Source organism: Antechinus flavipes, chromosome 6 (assembly GCF_016432865.1).
Source record: "Antechinus flavipes isolate AdamAnt ecotype Samford, QLD, Australia chromosome 6, AdamAnt_v2, whole genome shotgun sequence".
Classification (NCBI taxonomy): domain Eukaryota; kingdom Metazoa; phylum Chordata; class Mammalia; order Dasyuromorphia; family Dasyuridae; genus Antechinus; species Antechinus flavipes.
The window spans coordinates 250,134,078-250,156,238 of record NC_067403.1 but is presented as its reverse complement, the minus strand read 5'-3'; the positions used below and the strand labels follow the sequence as shown (position 1 = coordinate 250,156,238).

At 43.4% G+C, this 22,161-nt stretch overlaps 1 protein-coding gene across 5 annotated transcripts in view; it reads right to left on the bottom strand.

Moving 5' to 3' along the window:
• Nucleotides 1-21,974, bottom strand: part of STX3 (syntaxin 3) — a 50,114-nt gene extending 28,140 nt beyond the window's left edge. For 2 of the 5 annotated variants that reach the window (XM_051967057.1, XM_051967060.1), the window contains exons 1-2: nt 21,505-21,965; nt 4,507-4,590 (exon numbers count right to left, since the gene is read on the bottom strand). In XM_051967057.1, the coding sequence (XP_051823017.1) occupies nt 4,507-4,590; nt 21,505-21,534 (114 nt within the window). In that variant the 5' untranslated portion in view covers nt 21,535-21,965. Of the gene's footprint in view, nt 1-4,506; nt 4,591-21,504 lie in introns of all 5 variants that reach the window. The other 3 variants (XM_051967056.1, XM_051967059.1, XM_051967058.1) reach the window with 3 other exon arrangements.
• Nucleotides 21,975-22,161: the final 187 nt, after the last annotated feature.

The window sequence follows — 22,161 nt, the reverse complement described above, 5'->3', positions numbered from 1 at the left end:
AGAAAGCACTTAATAAATGCTTTTTCAGTTAGTAACTTATTGATTGCTTTATTTTTTTGCTGGTTAAACACATTTATTAACTTTTTTAAACACAGATTTATGAATCATGTTGGGAGAGGAAAAATAAGAACAAAAGGGGAAAACCATAAAAGAGGGAAAAAAACACAGAATATATTTAGATAGCATATATAGAAATATAGAATATAGAAAGACTTTTTTTTTTTAATTCTTGTAGATTCCTCAATGAATGCAGTTGTCTGAGGACAGGAAAAAGAAGTGGGCATAGCATGTGTTGTTTTACATTCAATCTCCAATTCTTTTTCTGGTTGCAAATGGCATTTTCTATCCAAAGTTTATTCAAGAATGCCTTGAAAATTCATTAATTTATTGCACAAGGCCACATAATTAGTGCTGGTAATTTCCACTTTATATCTGTGGAGTTTCATTGTGTGACATTGGACTACAAACACAATTCACAGAATCACAGAATCTCTGAATTGGAAAAAATAATCTCGTCCAACACAAACAAAAACAAAAAGTCACCCCACCACACCCCCCTCAAACCCTTGCTTGAAGACTTTCAATGAAGACAAACCTCCTAAGGGAGCCCATTCTTCTTTATTCCCAGCTCTCAACACAGTGTCTAGCATACAGTAAGCACTTAATAAATGCTTACTGACTGACTATAGGATGATAGTTTTCCTATCAAGTATAAATTTGTCTTTTTTCCAACTTCTACCCTTTGTTCCTAGTTCTGCTACTGGGAAAAACCATGCAACTATTCTGGGTCTCAATTTCCTCATCTATAAAATGACCCTTGTGGCCTGGGTGGACCAAGTATAGCCAAGCAAGCCGTTCTTCCTGGTCCCACACACGGTCACAGAGTTCAGAGTCTATCTCTTCCGCTTCTCTAGCTTGCTTCCAAGAAGAGATCCAGGTCAGGAGACTTCCTGGTAGGGCAGGTGCCACTGGCCCAGCCTCCTCAGGAGACATCACTCAGCTGTTTCTTGTGACTTCTTAATCACTCTGTCCAAAGAATGCAATTAACTTAAATTCTTTCATTCTTACCCAATAAAAGCCTTCATCTTCCAGTCTCTCCACATTTCCCACAGCTTAGTGCTTTAAATTTACAAAGAAATATTTTTTTTAGCACCAGTGAGTAAAGTGAGCAACAAGAACAGTATTTTTCCCCTTTTCAGATGAAAACTAAACATCAAGTGTGAATTGATTTGTGAGGGCCAACTAGAGAGCAGAAGGAGCCAAGATCTCAAGCTAGAAGCAACCTCCAAAAGCATCTAGCTCCATTTGACAGCGAGGAGGATAGTAAGTTCCAGGGAAACCAAGTCACCAGCCCAAAGTTCTCAGAGGTAGAAATTGAATCCAGATTCTCTAATTCCAGAGCCATAATCTTTCCATTATACTAAGTGCTCTAACTAACACACAGACTCCCAAGTCTGCATCTACTATTCTATTACTTTACAATGAATTTAATTCAACAGCTGGACTTCTAAAATATATTCATTTCAGGGCACTTGGTTTTCATAATCACAACGTTAACAAAGGTCTTTTTGCATGTCAAATATGGCTATTTAAACACAGAATATATTTAAATAGCATATATAGAAATATAGAATATAGAAAGACTTTTTTTTTTAATTCTTGTAGATTCCTCAATGAATGCAATTGTCTGAGGACAGTTCAGGAATTCTCCTCCACCAGAGCAGCAACCTCTCAATCTCTGAACAAATAATCTTGAGTGACTGATTGGCGCCAGTCCAAGAAACATGTTTTCTCTCAGGAGCACCTCCAATGATAAGCAAAGCTTGGGGGCCATATCAAAGGGGGACCTTCTCTCAGAGACTCATGGCAAAGAAATGCCTCATTTCCAGGGATTTACAGCGTAGTCCGGAATGTGCTAGGGCCCCATTATCGTGGAGATATCTAGTCCACGAGAAGAGAAGATAAAGGACCAGTTCATTGTGTTCCCTCAGGCAGGTCTATCCAAAGAGAAGCTCTTATACTCACGTACCTGGACTTTTCAAAGGGCTTCGGGATGGGAAAAAGCATTTAGCCAAAAAGAAGGTGGGAGAGGTTGAAACGCTAGGAGAAGAATTGAGACCCAGAATAGTTTCATGGTTTTTCCCAGTAGCAGAACTAGGAACAAAGGGTAGAAGTTGGAAAAAAGACAAATTTATATATTTGATGGGAAAACTATCATCCTATAGTCAGTAAGCATTGATTAAGTGCTTACTGTATGCTAGACACTGTGTTGAGAGCTGGGAATCAAGTAGAATGGGCTGCCTCAGGAGGATTGTCTTCATTGGACGTCTTCATGCAAGGGTCTGAGGAGGGTGTGGTAGAGTGACTTTTTGGTTCTGTTTGTGTTGGACGAGATTATTTTTTCCAATTCAGAGATTCTGTGATTCTGGCCCAAAGTCTCGGTCTGGTGCTAAACAAGCCCCTTTAACGTGCCACAGAAACATCAGTTACAAGAGACTGCCGCCATTTTTATTTTTGTTGGTCCTTCATTCTTGAAAAGGACCAAGGTCATCAGAAGACTAACATTTAGACTAGGATTTAATTGAGACAGGAAACCTCAAAGTTGCCATTTTCTTTCTCCTCCAGACTCGTTGGAGTCCATTGGGAAGACATAGATCAGAACGACTGGAAATGACCCAGGAAACCTTTTTATCATAAGGTCTTTCCCAGGTGTCCCTCTTGTGGAAGGCAACACCCATTCAGTAGCTTAAGACAAGGTAAGAACTGAGATAAGAGACAACCTTCTTGAACTTCCCAAAAGAATCAATCAGGGTTTCTGACCAGAATAGAAACAATTGACATTTACACTCACTCTGAGCCATCAAAACCCCAAAATTGAACAGCTGAGTCTCTATAGGCCCCAGGAATAAGAGAGAGGTTTTATTCAAGAAAGAATAGTTGTGGGGAAGGAAGGAGAAAAGTGATAACAATGCAAAAAAAGAAAGAAGAAAAGCATCAATGAAGCATTTTTAAAATACAAAGAAGAGAAGGAAGTTTAGAAGGGGGCAGAAATAAGCAGGGTAATATTGGCACTATCATGTTAAATTTAAAATATTCTTTCCAAAAACAAGTTAAATATAAATTGTAGTTTCAAACTGATCTGTGATCTTATTAGTTCAGAAGCTTCCTCCAATAGAGTGAAATCTTTCCACAGTTTCAGAAACAATCCTCTTTTTCTCTTCTTCTTTGTACATGGAAACATGTTTGATGTTGGTTTAATTCATAATTTTAAGAAATGTAACATGGGAAATCAAGATTTGTGGATCTTAAGGAGTGGCTTTTATTTTAATACTTCCACCCATAAATGCTCCACTAAACAATCACTAAACAATATTGATAAGTAATAATAATATTAACATTTATATAGCACCTACTACATGCCAGGTACCATGCTAGGCACTTTACAGTTATTATCTCATTGGATCCTGACAACAATCATGCGAAGCAGATGCTGTTATTATTCCCATTTTGCTATCCACTAGCAGCAAGTGTCTGAGGCTGGATTTGAATTCAGATCTTCCTTGACACCATGGCACTCTATCCACTGAACCACCTAGTCCTCACAGGACAAAATCCAGGGCAGGGCCCGGATGAGAGTTAACTTTTCTTGAGGCAATAGCTTTTGAGGAAATGGCTCCATACACATGCTTATGAGGAGACAGAAGTCGGCGTTGCAAAAAAAACCCAAAAAACAGAAAGATGACAGATAACGGGGATGGCTCGACACAAGAGATAAGAGCAGACTAGCTAGAAGAAATGGGCCAAAAAATGTCTTTAGCTGATTCTCTTGTCTAAGTTACAACAGCAGCTTGTGTCGAACACAAGCTAGACTATAAGCTTCCTGAAGGCAAGAAGTGTTTCCGCTCTGATTTCTGCGCATAAATGCTTGCTGACCTCCAGTTTCTCCCACTCACACCTTCCCAACTCCTTTTCCCACCAGCAGTGAGCACTTTCCTCCCCGCTGCACAACTCTAAGGCAAAGATTTCAGAGAAAACAAGCTGACTTTTCTCAGGCCTTATCAGGTCTCCCCTCCCAGATAATAGTTATGTTACAGAGATGCTTCAGGAAGATGGAGTTGCTCTGACCAGGGAAAAGGATGGAAAGCTTCCCCAATCAGCCCCCACACGCGTTGTATTTACCCCTGCCAGCATCCAACTGGCACGGCCAACGGAAGGCCCAATTCTACCCAAAAGACAGTGGAGAAGGAGAAGGATACACATTTGTGAGTGCAAGAAAGGAAAGTCACCTCCGAAAGAGAATAAAACATCCCCCACCCCTTTGGGGGCTTCAAAATAAAAATCTCTAATGGGAAAATCTACAGAAACATTTGCCACCAGAGGTTCTGAAGGAAAGACTGCTGGAAGTTGTGCTGGGGAAGCTGGCTGGGGCTATCCCCATCATCCCCACTTCACAGATGAGAAAACAGAGACCTAAATGACAGTCAAAGCCAAATCTTCTCTACCTACCTCTGAAAAGAATTCATCCATGAAGGCCGTGTTGTCAATGGCGATCTCCACCTCATCGTCGGCGTCATCCTCCGTCAGCTGCTTCTACAAGACAAAATAAGACACAGAATGAAAAATCACGAGCTTCTGTTAGTCCAGTTCCAAGTAGCACCAACGATACACCAGCTGTCTATATGAGGACGCAGACTTCCTCGTGTTCAGACAGCATGAGGCAGAGGAAATGAGATTATATTGTTCCAGGCAGGAATTTCCATATTTACAGTGGGAAAAATAGGAAATTCTCCCTCCAACAACCTCTGAAGATTTCAGCTCTGCTAATCTCATCTACTTCCTCTGCAGAAGGTCTCAAAGAATGAATTTACCTCCAAGATGGAGTTCAAAATTACTTTATTCTGTATATATTGATCAAAATATGTATTTTCTCTTTCCTCTGTAAGAATTTAAACTTAGGGGAAAAAAGATTGCATTTGAGTCCCCAGCACGTAATCCAGTGTGTATCACTAAGTATCACTTAGTAGGTGCTTAATAAATGCTCATTGATTTATTAATATGATGCTGGACCTGGACAATTTGGTCATATAGTTCTACAGATGCTCTATCTGGGAATGAAATTACCCTGTACCCATTCCCCTACATATACATACACATACATACACATACATACACATACACACACACACACACACACACACACAAACTACTAATCATATAGCAAAATCATAGAATCAGAAGGAATCTGAGACATCATCTGGCCCAACCCATTCCTGACCAGGTATCCCCTCTAAACTGACTCTAACAAGGTTAGCCATCCTTTGGTGTGATGGAGAGCCCGCCACCTTCCAAGGAAGCTCCTGGTAACTTGACTAGGGACAGGGAAGACCCAGCTTCAAACCTCAGCTCTGCTACTGACCACCTGAGGGACCTTGGCGAGCCACTAAACATTTCTGTAATTTAAGGTCCTAATCTCCAATGTGGCAATGAAGGAGACCAGGACTCGGTCAACTCAGAGCTTCTCCCAGCTCCAGATCCTAAGCCCTAAAATCTGCCTTTCTGTCACTTCTATCTCCTAGAACCAAACAGAACATATCCAATCTTTCTTCATATGGAAATGTTTCAAATACTTTAAGCTGGCTAACCCTGCTCCCCTAATTCTCCTCTCCTCCATACCAGCTGACTTCAGAGAGACCACCTTTCCATTTCTGCCCTTAGCCTAGTTATTTTTACAGGCCCAAAGTCTCCTACTGTTCCAATGAACTTGGGATGTGCTGTGGTGGAAGTTAAGACCTTCTCTAAAATCCAGAAAAATCCCCTGGGATTCTTTCAGTCCCTCAATCAAGGCCTACCTTGGCCCCTAAGGACCAGGTATTGATTGAACCTGATCACTTTCCAGCAGATGAAAATAAAGGTAAGGCCCAGGTGGGCCCAAAAGACAGAGGATTTGTAGGAAACGACTTCCATATAAAGTAGCATTGTCAACTGTCAGCTTTGTTCTACACTAGTCGGATGTCACACTGAGGAAATCACTCTCTTTGGACATCAGGTTTATAATCTGCAAAATGGAGGTGACAATATTTATCCTACTACCTAACTCATAGGAAAATACTTTGAAAATCTTAACACCCAATAAAAATGGGAGGAATTATTCTTCTACAGTTTCTCTTCAGAACTAGTGCTGGAGTCAGGAACACCTCAGATACTTACCAGCTGTGTGATTCTGGTTAAATCATTTAAATTGTATCTGACTCAGTTTCCTCATCTATAATAGCACCAATCTCACAGGATTGTTATTGGGATTTATGGAGACAATACATGTAAAGCCCTTCACAAAGTGCCTGGCACATAAGTGCGAGCTACATAAATGCTTATTCCTTTCTTTTCCCTGTAAGAGAGATTCAATAGTGCCAAAAAAAAAAAAAAAAAAAAAAAAAAAAAAGGCAGAAATCTTCATTTCCAAAGAAAAGAGGGATCTTGTCCCTCTTCATGTGGAACAGGAACCAAGCCAGCTTCATAATAATTTGCTCACAAATATTCAATCATTCAACATTATTGTTGTTATTCACTCGTGACTCTTTGTGATCCCATTTGGGCCTTTCTTGGCAAAGATATTGGAAGAGTTTGTCATATCCTTCTCCAGTTTTTGCCATTTCCTTTTCCAGTTCACTTTATAGATGAGGAAACTGAGGCAAAGAGAGTTAAGTGACTTACCCAGGTTCACAGAGTATATGAGTCCATATTTGAACCCTGGAAGATGAGTCTCCCTGTCTCTAAGTCTGCCATTCTATCCACTGCACCACATAATTATTAAAAGTGCCTAAATATACTGGGGATGCAAAAAGAGGGCAGTCTCTGTCTTTACAATCTGTTGACTGAAATGGACCAGGTCAGGAACTCTGTATGTACCAGGGTTGCACACCAAAATATAAGGAAAAAAACTTAAGAGTTCCCTGTCCTTCCCCGTTCTAATGTTCTATGTTCTACAGTCCCCACCAGCTCCCACAGTCTATGTTCCCTGCTAGCCCTGACAATCTATGTTCTATATTCCCTCCCAAATCTGACTTTATGATATAGTTTTATCTGTATCTATAATCCCTTAATGGTTCTTCTTCTCCTTAGAGAGAACGAAGTCAAAACAAATAATTCAGTAAGAGACTTGAAAATCCTTCTGCCCAAGCCACAGCCTCTACCCAGATTTCAAGGTGACCCCAGAAAAATCTAGCCTTCCATTCAAAACAGAAATCAGGCAGGGCACCCAACTGGGGCAAAACTGGAGAGGGTCAGTGAAGGGCCCGGTGGAACCCAGAACAAAAAGGGCCAGGGAAGAGGGGAAACCGGTGCTTTGGTGGAGCTAATTCCGCTCTTCCAACCCAAGTCAAAGGCATGGCCATCCACAGGCCCCTTCTCCTCAGTCACATGAGCTTGTGCCAGTTCTGAAAGAGAACTTTATCAAAAGTGAAATCCCCACGTACGTGACTATTGCTGCGGTTGCAATGGAAACCTCTCTGACTGAGGCTGGCTTGGCCATTAGCTGACCACTTCCCCTCCTCAGCCTCCTGCCGCCTTATCTCGAGGGCCCCGGCTCACATCCTTTCCAGAAGGAAGAGATCACACACTAATCTACATCTGCACAAATCTACCCCCGACTCTGGAAACACCCCTCATCTGCCCACCGAGGACACACTCTGACACACATGATCTTCGGTCCTTTTTACTTCAAAGTTCTGGACAAGATTTAAGGCCCAAAGAGTTATAACTAGGAGGGGTCTTGGCAATCATCCGGCCTAGGGGTCTTTAACCTATTTTTAAGTGACTTGATCAAGGTCATAGAGCTAGAAAGTGTTAAGTATCTGAGACTATTTTTTGAATTCACTCCTCCTGACTCCAGGGCGCGTGATCTATCCACTGCACCCTCTAGCTGCCCCAGATCTCCAATTTTTAAAACTATAAAGACTTAATGCTTTCATTTTACAGATGATGAGCCAATTCTAGAAAGAAAAGTAAAGTGACTTACCCAAATAGGAAAAGCCAAAATTATAACTCGGGTTCTCTGACTTTAGATACCTCGCTCTTTTCACTGACCTAGAACCTTCAAAGCCGTATTCTGAGCCATTGAGTCCACTTTCCCCCCATTTTCTACAGTAACACTCCAAGGTCCCTTCCACTTCTGATACCCTCGGACTGTAGGGCAGAAAGGCCAGGAACAAGGGCCCAGACCAAACCGGGGTTTCCCGGAAGAAATTTGAGCACTATTCTTTTCCAGCAATAGCAAAGGAGACAACCACAGACGGGAACTCTGGCTCCATGATCTATTCCGCCTGCTCTCTCTGTGTCTGAGAACGTGGCAACTTTTCAACGCCATTCTAAGCCCCTCTAGAGCAGGAGTTTTATTTAGTTTTATATCTCTTTATAAAAATACTTTGTGTCTAGCACAAGGCTCTCCCTTCAGATAATGAATGTTTCCAAAAAATTCGTTAAGTCCCTACTATGGGCCAAGACCTGTACTAGCGGCTGGTCTTGCCGAGACAAAACCAAAGAAACTTAGATTTTACAAGGGAGAAATAATGCACATACAGTGACTGGTGGGTTTGGTGGGGGGGAGAGGGGGAGGGAGGGGTCATTCAACCAACAAGTATTTATTAAGCACCAACGATGTATCAAGCATTGTAAAATGCAACAATTTCAACTAGCAACAATAACTCAAATAGAGTTTATAAAATGTAATGAGAGGGAATGGAAAAACAACTGGGGAAAATCATGATCATGGGGTCAGATATTAGGTAGTCAAAAAGCATTTATTAAGCACGTACTATGTGCCAGGCACTGTGCTAATGACTGGGAATATACCCCCCAAAAGAACAACAGTTCCTGCCCTCAAGATCCTTAAATGGGCAGGTGTGACCTTGGAAGCAGCAGGTTAAATCCTAGCTCTGAAACTTGTTAGGAAACTCCACTTGTCTGGTCTCATGGTAACGAAAATCCAAATCTCACCGTACAAAGCACTATCTAAATGAGAGCAACTGTTATGATAGCTATCTCCATTTTATTAATGGGGAAACTGAGGCTCACAAAGGGAGAATGCATTGCTAGTAAGTAGCAGAGTCAGGTTCCCAGCCCGCTTTCCCCTCATTAATGCTTACTCAGTCCTCCCAAGGTCAAAACACCCCTATTTCTTCAGAAATAATTAGCCATTGCCCAAGGAGATCAAGGAGAAACAAGACACAATGCAGCCAATTAACCCCAAAAGATCCAAGTCCTTGCCAGGATCCCAAGAAGCATGAGCCTCCTCCCCACCTCAGAGAAAAGGCTCAGCTCAAGCACCCATTCCTTCCTAAAAACTTTCCTGGATATTAGCTGAGTGTACACACACACACACACACACTCACTCTCTCTCTCTCTCTCTCTCTCTCTCTCTCTTCTCTCTCTCTCTCTCTCTCTCTGTTCTCTCCTCTTCTTTCCTCTCTTTTTCACTCTTTCTACTTTCCTTCTTTCTCTGTCTCTCTTCTCTCTGCCTCCCTCCCTCTCTCTCTCTCTGTGTCTGTCTGTCTCTCTCTCTCCCTCTTTCTCTTCTTCCCTTCCTCCCTCCCTTCTTCCTCTCTCCAAGCACTAGGTTTTTATAATTTATCTGGATTGTATTTATCTGTGAACATTTCCCAACCTCCCAGGAGAATATGATTTCCTAGAAGGCGGGAACTGTTTTCCTTTTGTAAGTTTAGTGCCCAGTACAATGACCGGTACTAGTACGAGTGGAAAATTCATATCTGTTGACTGACAAATTGATGGACTTTTACAGCTTAACAGGAGCAATAGGAGAGGATGCCTGGAGAACTAAATCAGATTTATTCATAATAATTCTATCTAGAATTTTTATAGACCTACTGGGTGCCTGGTATCGTGTTAAGCACTATTATTATTACTAAGCTATTATTATTCCTGTTTAACTGGTGAGGAAATTGAGGAAAACTGGTTAAATGGCTTGATTAAAGTCATACTGCTAACTAAGTGTCTGTAGCCAGATTTCAACTCAGGACTGCCTGACTCCAAGCCTGCACCATCTTGCTGCCTAGAGTTTAAAGGAATCATTTAGGTCATCCAGTCAAATCCTTCACTTTACTGATGAGGAAACTGAGGCACAAAAGTGAGTTGTGCAAAATAAGTCTGAGATAGAATTCAAAATCCAATAATCACCCAATCAACCAATAATCAAGTATTTATTAAAGCTCCTTATAAGAGCCAAGTGATGGAGATTAATTAAGGACACTAGAAATCTCTGTTTCCAAGATGTTGCCATGCTGGTCTTCATGGATCAGAGATACAGAGTGAAGGGCCAAAAGTGAATAGAGGGAAAAACCTGCCCTGGACTGAGGGGGCTGCTCTGGCCTGGGTCCCGACTTCATTCAGCAGGCTTGCGGCAAAGGGGCCCGTTTCTGTACCAGCCCATAGAGATACTACTGCAGCCTTTCTCCAGCGTAAGAGGGTCCCTGAAGGCTACAGCCTTGACTTTCCCAACCTTTTAAATCCCAATCTTCTCCACCATGGATCTGACTAAAAGGGACAATGGCACTTATCCCTGATGCACAGTTCCCCATTCTGTGTTGTGGACTCAGAAGATGTAGAGCTGGATGGGTCTTAGAAAGGAAACGTCAGAGCTGGAAGAAGCCTTGGAACAAGAGAATATCAGAACTGGGAGAAGCCTTGGAACAGGGAATATCAGAGCTGGGAGAGTCTTAGAACAAGGGAATATCAGAACTGGGAGAAGCCTTGGAACAGGGAATATCAGAGCTGGGAGAGTCTTAGAACAAGGGAATATCAGAACTGGGAGAAGCCTTGGAACAGGGAATATCAGAGCTGGGAGAGTCTTAGAACAAGGGAATATCAGAGCTGGGAGGGTCTTAGAACAAGAAATGTCAGAGCTGGAAGAGTGTTAGAACAAAGGAATATCAGAGCTGGGAGGGTTCTGTCCAATATCTCAGGTGGGTAACAAACCAACAAAATTAAACCAAGTTAGTCATAGTAATAAGTATAATCCCAGGGAGAAATCTACCTAAATACAAGACCCTAGAGCCTGATAAGATCTCTAAGGCCTTTAAATTCAACCCTCACATCTTACAGATAGAGAAACTGAGGTATCATGAAGGGAAAAGCCAATGTCAGAGCTGGGATTCAAACTATTCTCACAAGGGTTCCAAGTCAGCATCTTTCTACTGGGCTTGCTGGAAATTGATTTTTAATGAAACCCAGTCCTGTATTTACACATGCATGGAAGCTGTTATTAAAAAAAAAAAAAATAACAACCGACATTTCTCAAGTTCTTTCACACTGACACCATGTGCACGTAACAGACTTTCTCACCGAGCAATCCTGTGACACAAGTTCTAAAAAATATTTCATCCCCATTTCATGTACGCAGAGACTTGGGTTCAGGTAAAGGCTCATGAGTCATGTAGAGCTTATTTAAGTGTAGAAACAAAAACTAAGCCCACATCTTACTACCAATGTATATACGTACACCAACCTGCCACTGAATACTTTTAAGATGAGGGAATTATGCAGAAACGATACTGAGCTAAGAGAAAAGAAACTTGATTTCTAATCCTGCTTTACCATTAAGCCTTAAAATGTTGGACAAATCACTTCTCCTCACTGGGTCTCAGTTTACTTTTCTGTTTTGAAAGTAAGAAATCGATGATACCTTCTAGTTATCAATTCCTTTGTTCTATAAACAGGTAATTGTGACAACCGCGCTAGCATCTGAGACACCCCAGAATCAGCCAGAGTCCAGATAAGCAAAAGTCCTTAGTCTTTATTCTTGGTTTTAATGCAGGATTGAACAGGATGGAAGCAGAATCTCCGTGACCACCTTCTCCTTCCTCTACCACCCAAGAGTGACTCTGGTTAGTCTTACTCCACCCCCTAGTCCCTCCTACAATCCTCTATATACACCAATCATCGAGCCAGCACAGGATAGTGGGAAGGACCATTTTCCAAACACATGCCCATAGAGTATTGTCCAATCGGTAGTTAGCCTCAAGTGCTCGGCAGTCCTAACTGTTGACTATTGACAGTCAATAGTTTCAGCTCTCTACAGGGAATCAATTAATAAAGCATCTCCATTGGATATTGCGGTGGCTACTAGATTTTTTTTTTTTTTGTAATATTATTATTTAGTGTAGAAGCTCTGGGAAAGCACCACTCTAGAATTACTACATAATATAGAAACTGATCCAAAAAGCAAAACAGGAACAAAAACTCACAATGAATTAAAAATTGCAAAATGTTATCATATTTAAGTAAATATTGAATCTTGGATCTGAGTAATATGTTTATGATCGGTGGCTACTAGATTTAAAAAAAAATTGCCCTTGCCCTCAGGGAGCTTCCATTCTAAGGAGTTTGGGACAAAAAGAAACAAAGAAGTGGATAGCTGCCTTTTCCCAAAGGATGGGAATTGCTATTACACTGGGCTAGATTGCTAGTAAGAGAAGGACACACACTCATACTTCTAGCAAAAGAAGAGGTAGTTTGGGACAAACAAGGGCAGTGGTAGTTAGAATCACTGAAAAGTAGGAAAAGAACTTGGAGCAGGGAAAGGAGTGGCTAGAGAACCATTCTTGCTTGTTCCAGGAGTTCTTCATATGAAATTCATAGTCCCCCAAGGGTCCATGAACTTAGAGGGGAAAACTGCATCTTTTTTTCCCACTAAAGTGGAGAATATCTTTCAATGAGGAAACTAGGCAACTTTACATATATATATATATATATGGAAGAACGGGAACAAGGCATCCCTAGATTTCTAAGGGCATCCATCATATGCACACACACTTTTAAGAACCCTTAGAAGGCGTGAATTGGGAGGGAATGACAAGGAAAGGGCCACAGTTATAAAAATTGCCTTTCTCCTTCAAGTAGCCTTCTATAAAGGGCTCACCACTCAAGAAATCGGTTACAGAATGCTGCTTCTTTAGCAACAGTCTGGTCCAAATGTGTGGTGAAAGAGTAGCAGAGTTTGGGACAAGTTCAAATCCCAATTCTGCTATTGTGTGAACTTGGGCTAATGACTTCCCCTCTCTAGGTCTCGGTGGGGTTTCCACTTCTGTAAAATGATCTGCAAGGCCCCATCTAGCTCTAAACTTTATATCCTTTTAAAAGACCATCCCTCCTTGGGGATGTCCCTATGTATATATAGGTGTCTCATTCAGCCCCAAGGCCAAGGCTGCTCTCCCCCCAACAACTGCAACAGGATCAGGACCCACTACAGATGCAGCCAGGTGGAGGGCAGGGAGCAAGCCGCCTCCCTCATCCATATCCCACCAACAGGCCGGACTGTGGACCCAGAGACATCCGCTGCCTGCAGAGGCCCAACAAAGCTGCCTTAACTAGGACAGCTAAAGACTCCACTAATCTCTTTAGCCAGAGGTTGAACTTTATTCTCGGCCTCCAGGGACACACAGTTGATCATTACCATGGGAACAGCCCAGGGTCTTTCCACAAACCTGACTGCAAGGAAATGAGGGAATCCCAGAGAGGCTGGGAAGGCTGTCCAAGCCCATCTTGGTCAGATCGTTAATGCTCATCCAAAGCTTTGTAACCTTTGCAGATTTTTCTTGGCAGAGATCCTCAAGGGATTTACCCCATCCTTCTCCATTTCTTTCTGAGTCCCACAGGGTTAAGTGACTTACCCAGGGTCACACTGCTGGTAACTGAGGTCAGATTGGAAAACCCAGGGAGGGTCCATCCCCTGTATTAAAAGCCCATCCAGTCCAACCCATCGAAGAGCAAGGCTCCACTCTCCAATGTATCTGACAAGAGGTCCTCCAATCCCGATTTAAGGCCCTCCATGAAGGAGCCTCTCAAGGCAGGCTCTCATTGGCAGGAAGTTTTCCTGACAGCAAGATGAAATTTGCTTCTTTTCAACCTCTCTTTACTGTTCCCACTTCTTGGACCAAACAGAACAAGCCTCATTCAGTCAACCAACCAATAAACATTTATTATATAATTGCTATGTGCTGGGGATATAAAGAAAGGCAAAAAACAAGATCCCTTCCCTCAACAAACTTCCCTTCTAACAAGGGAGACAACATAAGAACAACCACACACCTAGAAGTCCCAACTTCTATGATTTTGAGCAACTTAATAAACCTCCAAGGCTTCGGTTTCCTGATTTGCAGAATGAAGGGGTTGATCCCAATGGCCTCAAAAGATTCTTTACAGCTTTAAATCTCATTAAGGATTCTAGAGCTAGAAGGGACCTTCTGAGACCCTCTAATCCACTCAGCCAGTAGCCATGGGGCCCACACAAGTTCCATCTCTTCCTCAAGAAGATGCAGAAATAATTAGTTAGATTGGCCTTTGTTGGCAGTTCTGGCCCATGGCGGCCTTTGTTGGCAGTTCTGGCCCATGGCACAGAGCCTAGCCCATAGTAGGTCTTATATTAACTGATTTAAGAATGTAATATTCACAGTTAATGGCAAAGTTGGAATTCAGATCCTGACTAGTGTCTAAGCCTTTCCAGGACACCAAATGATTCCCTCAATTTGCTCTCAACGGCCCATTAAAAAAAAGGACAAATGACCTTTTCTCCTTCTTCCTCTCTAAAAACTTCCTGTTGTGCTACATAGCCAAAGGTTGTACCACTCACTCTGATTCATGGGATAAAAACTCTCTCCTCAAAGTAATGAGGGACCAGCATCATTTTTCAGTCTGCTTTCCCTGGTGAATAAAGGTCCAAGTATGCAAAATGCAGGGTTAAGGGTCTTGGAAGGATACAAAACCCATGACCTGGTAACCACAGCAACATTTCACAGAGCCAAGATAAGGCATTTTTGAGAGCAGAATGGTCACTGACCAACATGGACCCTAAGGGCAACTCTTCTGTTCAGAGTCAAGGCTAAGAATTCTAGTACCTGGGGCAAAGTCAGAGAGAGAGAGAGAAAGAAGGGGAAGACTGACAGAAGTTCTAGGAGACTTGGATGTGGGCACTAGTGGCCACAGGGTGCCACAGGATGTTCCGCATAGGAACCAGGTTACGTCAAAGGAGGGGCAACCCAGTCAAGAGCAGCAAAGGTTTGGATCTGGGTATGAAGTATGATGGTGATTGGATGTTTCAGGTCTAAGAGCCCCCTGGATGGCTGAGCAGGAGGGAGGGTCTGGTGGTATCCCACTCCAGGGACTCACAGAGAGGAGGGATTTTCTCCCTACAACAGTTTTAATCTATATTGTCAACAATCTTCAGGAAGGAGTGCTCCCACTCAGCATCTTACAGGGAGAAAACGCTCTCCTTGGTGTCCCCTGTGGCAAAGCTCCTATCACTCCATAATAGTTATGGTTCTGAATCTGATAATTCAATTAATCAACCAAGTACTTGTTAAAGAACTTAAAGGGCTTTGGAGTCAGAGGATTTGAATTCAAATCCTCCCTTCAGATCATCTTAGACAAATCCTTGTTTCCTCCTCTGTAAAATAGGGAAGTCAAACCGAGAAGAGCGCCAAGATCCCTTCAAACTTTAAATCTATGATTGTATGACTTCTTATGGACAAAATACCAAAAAGCTCTCTGTACACTTAAGAAAATTACAGCGTAGTTGGGGAGAGAAGATGATATCTTTTTTTTTTTTAATCTTAAAATTTTAAAGTGGAAATTAAGGAAGCAGCACAAATTAGTCGGGAAAAAGTATGGAATCCAGATCTGAATTCTAATCTTGGTTCTGCTGCTGAACAGCTAAGTGATCCTAGGTAAGCCTGAGCCTCAGTCTTCTGTGCTGTTGAAGCCTTGTGGCTTCCTCCACAGGGTTTGCTGTGAGGTAATCTATGCAAAGGCCTGTGCAAACTTTAACTGGCAATAGGAATATCAGCTATTCTGCAGGCTTAGAGGTCATTTAGTTCAACCTCCTGCCCTTGGAGAAAAAAGGAATCCACAGTGAATTCTTACCCTTAGCCCTGAAAACAAAACACAAACATGTCCACATAAGACAGCACTGGCTTTTTCCTAATGCTAATTGTGGGGGATAAATAATAATAACTGAGGAAACAATCTGAGCTATAAGATTCATTAACAAAACAGGAATAATAAACAAGTTTTGGGGCTGACCTCAGTCCTCTCCTCTTAAAAATAGATCTACCCCTTTGGGAATCTGTGGACCTCAAGTTAAGAATCCCTAAACTAAAAACAAACCCCTCCAGTGCCCAAAAAATCCCACATGGGATCACAAAGAATCAGCTAATGATTGAAATGACCGAACAACAGTAACAGCTAAATCCCTAACCTTCCTTTCACAAAGGAGTAAATTGGGACTCAGAAAAGTGGAATAACTTGCCCAGTGCGACACAAGGACTAATTTGAGAACAACAGGAGTTCTAGCCTTCCACTGCCATAGGTAGATTCTTCCCATTGAACCACGCTGCAGATCTGGACAGTTCTCCCATGAGCTTCTGCCAGATTCCTCCTCTGCCCCACCCCCACCACATTACCAGGAATAAAAATAAAATTAATCCCCTTCTCTCATCCAAGCATTTTATCTTCTGGCCTTAGCCTGCTGGATTCTATAATCCCTCTTCAATCCCTGTCACTCTCCTCTGCGGCCCAGCCTCCCTCCTGCTTACCCAGGAGGAGTAAATTCTCCACAGAGCCCCTGGCTGAGCAGACAGAAGGCCAAAATAGCCATGCATTCTGATATCTACAGCCCAGTGCTCAGCAATGACAGCCCCCACCCAAGTAAGAAGGGGCTTGGTTCCAACTGGAATCCAAGATAAGGGGCAAACTTGGCTTGTTATTCTTAGATTCTAAAAGGAGGGTCCTTTACATGAAGATATTCCTACAAGCAGAGATCCCTGAAGACCTTCCCCTCCAAGACCTTCAGAGGAAGGCCCAAGGATAGTTTTCTGTGGGGTTTTCTTCCTCTTTTTGCATCCTCTTGGCCTGGTATTCTGTAGGCTCTTAGGCTTACAGAGACAGGATGGGATGCCCTAGCAATGGAACAAGACATCAAATGGAGCAATTGCTTGAAGTACCAAGAAAACTCTAGGTTCTTTCAAAATCTAAATGGCTCTTAAACAGATATCCTCACTCAGCTCTCAGAATCCATTTTTTCCCTTCAATCCTCAGTTCCAGCACTACTGTCTTTATGAGACCTTTCCTGATCCCCCAGCAGTAGTAGCTATTACCCAAAATCATTTTACACCAATCCTGTATATAACTCTATAGATCCAGAGTATCTCTAACAAAACCAAAAGGAAGTTACTTGAGGATCAAAGCCATTTTCACTCATCCTTTTATCTTTAGCAACCAGCTCAGTCCCTGTCATAAAGGTACTAAATAAATGTTTGGTGATAACCAAACAACAAAGGAGCCCATGACTCCAAAAGAGTGAAGAACACATGGCTTTTATTGACATTCTCAATAAATTAGGTAGCTCTAATTATTTACTGATCTGAAGGAATTTTTTTCAAAAAGACCTTTTCTATCAAAGTTCATTATATATAGACTTGTACTTTTTTTAAAGGACCATATTTGTAATTTCATCCATTTGGGGAACTCCCAGTGTGGAAACCGCTCATCAATTCAGATTGGCAACTTCTGTAATTTATAAAAAGGTGTATATTCTGGAATCACCTCCCGATATCATGGTCCTCTTCGAGAAGGTCAAGCAACAACAGCCTAGAACACCAAAAGTTCTACTTGCCAAGTTCTTACAGCAGTTATATCAGAAACAAAGCTTGAATTTAAATCTTTACAAGATCACTGAGATAACCCTTCCACTATCACAATTTAGGGGCCTGCCAAACTTGCACATAATAGGTGCTTAATAATGGCTAATTGGATTAGATCAGATTAACTTTAAAAAGTGGTTTCTCCAGCTCCCACCATCTGGACTTCCCTCCCCACTACCTGTTCCTTCCCCTTTTCTTAACTAAGGTCTTGCTTAGGAGAGTGGGCCAATCCCCAGCATGAAGGTTAAAAAAAACGTTAGCCTGTTTGATGAAAGAGATAAGAGTGCTGATACCTAAACCAGGAAGGGCCAAAAAAGAAAAAGAAAATTATAGACCAATTTCCCTAATGAATATTGATGAAAAAGTCTTAAATAAAATATTAGCAAAGAGATTATGGCAACTTATCACCAAAAAAATATTCAATGATCAAATGAGATTTATACATGCAGAAATGCAAAGCTGGTCCAATATCAAGAAAATTATCAGCATAATTGTGGTTTTTTGGATCAGGATAAACCAACAGAAATCATGTAATTTCTCAAAGGATGCAGAAAATATATTTGACTTAAAAAAAAAATAGAAAGAAACACTGGCCTGACCTCTGCAAAGGAATTTGGTGCAGTGGAAAGGAGCACTGGATGTAGAATTAAAGCTCCTGACTCAGTATTTACTAGTTGTATAATCTTGGACATGTCACTTAACCTCAATTTTCTCATCTATAAAATGAGCAGAGTGAACTAAGGTCCCTCCCAAACCCTAATCTATAATTTTAGGAGGTTGAGTAAATAGAATGTGGGACCTGGCGTGAGGAAAACCTGAGTTCAAATCTAGCCTTAGGGTCTTCATAGCTGTATGACCCTGAGCAAGCCACTTAATTGTTTGCCTCAGTTTCCTCATCTGTAAAATGACCTAGAGAAGGAAATGACAAACCTCTCCAGGGCCCAAAAAACCCCACATGGGAACACAAAGAGTCAGCTAATGATTGAAATGACCGAACAACAGTAACAGATAGCATTTAGATAAGTGTTTTAAGACTTGCAAAGTTCTTGGAATATATTTTCTCATTTATATATTCTTACAACACTGTGAAGAAGGAACCATTATTCCCATTTTACAGAAGTGGAAATTGAGACTGAGAAAGGTTAAACAATTGACCTAGAGTTAAATTATCAAGAAATACTTTAAAAAAAAAAAAAAGGAATAACTTCCAAAGCCAGACTGGGTCTCTTTCTGGCACATCTGGGTATTCATGAAGAGATAGCCTATACCTATATTTCACTTCCTGGTTACTGGTGCTCCAGCAGTCTGGCCTGAGAGTTTGTGGCTATGATGACTTATTCGAGGCCCAGAATCAACGATAAGGGGATAAGGGGAGACTCGAGTCTTGTGACTCTGGCCTCAAGAAGCACCAAGTTCTGGAGTGTGGGGGCAGGATACCCGTGGTGAACCCATGATGTCCTCCTACTACCATGCCTATGCCAGTGAAGCTTCCAGGAAGCAGGAGCTGTGTTTATGAATTTTCTCCGAACTGTTGTTTATCCAGAGTTAAGTGTAATTTTTTTCTTCTTCTTTGTTAGCAGTAGAAATGGCCCAGACTTCTATCATGGATGTGAGCTCCCTCCATCAATGAAGATGCATAACTCATCTGTAACTTATAGTCTTAAGAAAATGATTTGGGGATAATGAGATCACACAGCTAGTATCTCAGAGGCTAGATTTGAATTCAGGACCCTCTTGGCCCAATATTTGTACTCTCTGCCCTATCTATAGGAAGAGGTTTCTCTCTCTCTCACACACACAGAGGGTGCTTATCCCTTGCCTCTGTTGTTCAATCATTTCAGTCATGTCAGACTCTGTGACCTCATGGGGGATTTTCTTGACAAAGATACTCGAGAGGTTTACCATTTTCCAGTTCATTTTACAAATAAGGAAACGGAGTCAAAGCCAGGGTCACACTGCTAGTGTCTCACACCAGAGTTGAACTCAGGAAAATGAGTCCTCCTGGGTCCAGGATCGGCACTCTGTTGCCACAACTAGCCTAGGTCTACCTGGCCTCCTTAGCCCATCTCATAGAATCTGATGCTTCTGTCAAGCCTGGGTTCCCCACTGCCTTCTCCAAGTCTTTCCTCATCCTGCCAGCTGTCTCCCTAGCTTCACTCAACGTAATTAGTATTCTCATAGGAACCTACATGGGAAGCAGCAGCATCCAGTCTCGGCATCAGGAAGACCTGGATTCAAGTCCAGATTTGCCTTATATGTTGGCTATGTGATCACCGGCACTTAAGTTACTCGTTCTCCTCATCGTTCTGAGCAACTACCTAAGACTCTAAGTGCCAAGGCACTATAGTAAAGAAGTTTCCTCATCTGAAAGCTCCCCAGTGAAGTCATATCCCTATTTTTTTAAAATACTTTATCAGGGGTCCTCAAACTTTTAAAATAGGGGGCCAGTCCCTCAGACTGTTGGAGGGCCAGACTAAAGTAAAAACAAAAACTTTGTTTTGTGGTCCTTTAAATAAAGACACTTCATAGCCCTGGGTGAGGGGGATTAATCATCCTCAGCTGCCCCATCTGGCCCATGGCCGTAATTTGAGGACCCCTGAAGTTTAAATGAACAGCTATTCTTGACCCCACTTGAATGTAAGCTTCTTGAGAATAGGAACTGCTTCATTCTGTCTTTATCCGCTAGTTTCAGAGCTGGCACAGAGGCTTTGAAGAACTACTTGTAGCTTTGTGAAAGAGCAATATCTTGCTGGAAACAACTGAATGAATTGTCTCTTTCTTGCTTCTCCCTGCAGGTGTTGAAACTGAAGAGCCCCCTCATGGGACCAAGAGGGTAGACAAGGGAGGTAACAGACACTCTATACCTACTATACTACCCTATCTGAAAATTTCCCAAAGGCTGGCTTAGGTCCCTGGGAACAGGCTGGGCCTTCCTCTCCCCCATCATTCCCCACCAAGTACAATAAACCCTGGCTCCCTTTCTTTGCCCTCCTAGCCTTCTCTGACCAACCTAGAGGAAATCTGGCACTCACATGTCACTTGCAAACCTTCAATTGGGGTCAAAGGACAACGAACAACTTGGCAAAGACTTGGGAGGAGAAAGAAAAATAAATCTTGGATAATAGAAATTGGAGTGATGAAGAGGAAAAGAGAAATCAGTCCTGAGAGGTGGGGAGGAGCAGAGACAAGGCCAGACTTTTTTTTGTAAGTGGAAGGAGGCGTCGGCCGCTTCATGGGAGAAGCAGGGGAGAAAAATGTCTGCGACAGAAATGGGTCAAGAGCACGGAGAAAAGGGACAGAAGGGGTGACCTGAACGACCTCTTTGTTCTGTCACCCCAGGCCCACCTCCCTCCCCACTCCGTCCGCCAGAACTAGCTTAGGTGACCCTGCACAAAACACCCACGCGCGCGCACACATGCACATAATCACACACACAACCCGGGCCGATGCAGAATACACGAAGACCCAGAAGCGGGGGCTATGGGGGAGAGGGGGAGGGGGAATCTGGAACCATTCACCCGTCAGAGGAGCTGGACGGACCGAAGGGAGTGCGGGGCAGGGGGGGTCAGGGAAGCCACAGCCTCCCGCGAATGAATCAGCCGGCACATGATGCGAGTGGGGAGGGGAGCCCGCAGCACTAGGAGAGGGGGGATCGGAAGAGTGGAGGAGGGGAAAGCCAATCTCGCACCCTTCAAGCACAAACGCAGCCTCCCGCCCCCCCGCCGCCCCCCCACCGCGGTAAAGGGGACCACCCCTCCCTCCTTCCCCGCAGGGAGCCCGGGGGGGAAGCGGCACTCACAGCCTTCAGCTGCTCTAGCCGGTCCTTCATCTTGGCCAGGGGAGCTGCCCTCCCCGGCGCCGGCGGACACTAGAGCGCGGCCCAGGTGAGCACCGCCCAGGTGAGCTCAGCCCGGGGAGCACAGCCCAGGTGAGCGGCAGGAAGTGGCTGCCCGAAGTTGGCCGCAGGTGAAGGAAGAGGAGGAGGGTGATGGCCGCGCGCTAGGAGGAGCGTCGAAGTCCCATCGGGGACGGACGCCCGGCTCCCCACTGGTCCTGCCCCAGCCCGAGCAGCGGCGTCTAAATCCGCCCCCGAGCCTGATCCCCGGGCAGGCTGGCGGGGGAGCTGGCGGGCGCTGGGCGGCGGCCCGACTAATCCTCCCGGACAGTCGAGGAAGAGCGGAGGCCGGCCGGCACCGCCTCCTCTACCTGGGCGCCGCCCACCGCTCGGACGCCTTAAAGGGCCAGCCGCAGCCCTCGTGCCCTGCTCCCCCCGCCCTCTCTCCCACCTGCTCCCCTTCCCTTTCTCCTTCTCCTCCTCTATTCCTTCCTTCACCTCTCCCTCTTCTCATTCCCATAACCTCTTCATCTTTCTCCTCAACCGTCTTTTTTCCCCTCCTCTCCAACTCCGTCTCTCCTTGACTCCCCAACCCCTCCTCCTACCTCTCGACTCTCCCCC